Source organism: Cryptomeria japonica, chromosome 8 (assembly GCF_030272615.1).
Source record: "Cryptomeria japonica chromosome 8, Sugi_1.0, whole genome shotgun sequence".
Classification (NCBI taxonomy): Eukaryota; Viridiplantae; Streptophyta; class Pinopsida; order Cupressales; family Cupressaceae; genus Cryptomeria; species Cryptomeria japonica.
Genome location: NC_081412.1, coordinates 408356479 through 408358935, shown reverse-complemented (window position 1 = coordinate 408358935; position 2457 = coordinate 408356479). Strand labels below are relative to the sequence as shown.

The 2457-nt window shown below is 45.8% G+C and overlaps 1 protein-coding gene across 1 annotated transcript; it reads right to left on the bottom strand.

Moving 5' to 3' along the window:
- Nucleotides 1-1501: 1501 nt before the first annotated feature.
- LOC131857693 (uncharacterized) lies at nt 1502-2167 on the bottom strand. The gene has a single exon (XM_059210392.1). The coding sequence runs from the start codon at nt 2165-2167 to the stop codon at nt 1502-1504; it is 666 nt and encodes a 221-aa protein (XP_059066375.1).
- Between the last annotated feature and the right edge of the window lie 290 nt (nt 2168-2457).

The window sequence follows — 2457 nt, the reverse complement described above, 5'->3', positions numbered from 1 at the left end:
GCCGGAGATTGCCAAAACTTCCGCCTCAAAAATAAGGGGAGCCAGGTTCCATTCTCATGCCAAAAAGAACCTATCTAGTTTCTCTACTATGTTAGAGAAACCCAAACGCCTATTAGTCCATGTGAAGTTCCCACCTTTAGCAGCCACTTCAAACAAAGCATTAGAATCCACAAAGGTCTGAAAAATTGTTTGGATCCTGCACATCCTTCTCACCCCTCCTCGCTTGTCTGAGTGGAAAAGAGTGGCATTGAAATCCCCTGCTACAATTGTTATGGCAGGCTTAATTTCCTCTAGTGTCTTGGTAATTTCCTCCTAGAGCTAGCACTTATCTGTTGTTTTAATAGGGCCATAAACATTGATTAAGAAACCTGAGAAATTAATAGTCTGTGAGCTTACCTTTGCCACCTACTAGTATCTAGAGCTTGAGACTGCTTCCACTTTTACTAATTGGGGGTTCCACAAGATTCCCAGGCCACCTGAAGCTCCCTCCGCATCAATAAAAAAACCAAACCACCTTTGTCTAACACCAATTATCCTAGCCGTCTCTTCACTACCTAACTTTGTTTCATGAGTGCAAATTACCTCTGGTTTCGCCTGATCAAATCCTCTTTTGATCATACGACGCTTGTCAGGGGTATTGCATCCCCTGACATTCCATGTTAGGAACTTCATTGCTGCCTAGGAGAGAACAAGTCTCTCCTGGATCTAAGAAGTCTGGTCTATCCCTTCATATTGCCTGCTTCCTCCAGCAACTTCTGTCTATTTTTCCTTCCCCTCATACTCCCTTTAGTCTCTTTATTAGGCTTTGATTTGGTCTGTTTGATGGTCCTTGTGTCCGTCTCCCCTACCTTCGCAGACAACCCCAACGAATCATCACTCAAGTCATCTTCATCTCCAGATTCCATCTCCACAGATTTCTCATTGTCCTCCTTGGTCGGGGAGACATGAATATCTTTGAAGCTGACCGCCTTTAACTCTTCAAACTCTACAACAGTGTCAAAAATCAGGGTCGCCGATAGTCTCCCCATGATTCCAGCCAAAGGTACCTCCCTTCCAGTCCTAAGGGGAGGAGGCGGCGGGGGAGGAAAAGGAAATCCCACACTGCCTACCCCAACCTGAGGTTTAAAAACTGGGTTCAACACCGAGATCGATCCAATCGTTGGAATGAGACCGCCCCTAAGCGCTTCACCACTTGCTGAAACCGCGTGGGGCTCCCCGTCATATCCTGCTAGGAGCAATCCACGTGCCGATGCAGCCTCCCCTTCAATGCCTTTCAGATTTGCGACATCTAAACCTACTGCAGAAACAATGACCAGAGATTGGTCAACCAACTTAGTCTCCATTGCATCTTTGGTGACTTTCGTGGACACTACCAGCTGATCTTTCCAGCATCACATTTTAGGCTTGTCGTGCTCGAACAAACAACATAATCGGTGGCAGGAATTGATTTTGTGAGCGTGACATCTAGCACGTCCTTTGCAGATTCCATTGATGCTACCAACTAGTCCTCCAACGCTCTGTCAACCTTGCCTTTGCCTTTCTGGCTTGCCATACATTCAGATTCCTCATGCCCCCACTCTTTACAGGACTTACATTTCACCATGATCTCTTCAACTTCTAACTCTTGCCGCCAGAAGCCCTCAGGGGAGCGGATTTCAATGGCCTTGGGGAGCAAGGGATGGGGTTTCCATATTATGCAAATTCGAGCATACATGCACGAGTCCAGTTTATCAATGGCTTCATCTGATTTGATGAATCTCCTTAGCTTGTCACCGATTATCTTGAAAACTTCCTCCTTCCAATACTCATGCGGTAAGTTGTACAACCTAATCCATACTGGGATTTCCTCAATGGAGGCTTGCCGGGGATCAAAGTTGGGGATCCAATCTTTAATGTAGAACCCTACTCCCTTCATCATGAAAGACCCATTATACATGATTCTGGTTTTTTCCACTTCTGACCCAGCAATGATTAAGAAAAAGCCGTTTGTTAGGGTTTTGATCTCAAAATGGCTCCCCCATTCCTCATCAACCCATTTCCTTATCTTTGAAAAAGCAAGCCAATCTCCTCCCCACTTCATGAAGAAGGCTCTAGCGCACAAAAATTGAACCGATTCCTTCCAAGCCGATGAATCAATACAAATGCTAATGGTTCTCTTCTCCGTCATCGCTGGTGCCTCCACAGTGATGGGTTTCTTGGTAGCTGCTAGTTTTTTCTTCCAAAACCGCTCCTCAGCCTGCTTTTTACTTCACTTAGGGAAGTTCAGGATCCTGGAGTGGCCCCATTTATTCTTGTCTGGCTCAAAGGAAATGACCATAACACTGGAACTGTTTAGCATGAGGTGGAAACCAAGGACGATGGTTGTCAAGACGTCGTGAGCCATTCTCCAACTCTCTCGTTCAAAATCCGCCGCCACCTGCAAACCCTAACCTCCTCTTGCACTCCATTGACAAAATA

Bases quoted from the DNA above. Each gene is read 5' to 3' on its own strand.
- LOC131857693 (XM_059210392.1), bottom strand. From the start codon at position 2,167: ATGACGGAGAAGAGAACCATTAGCATTTGTATTGATTCATCGGCTTGG.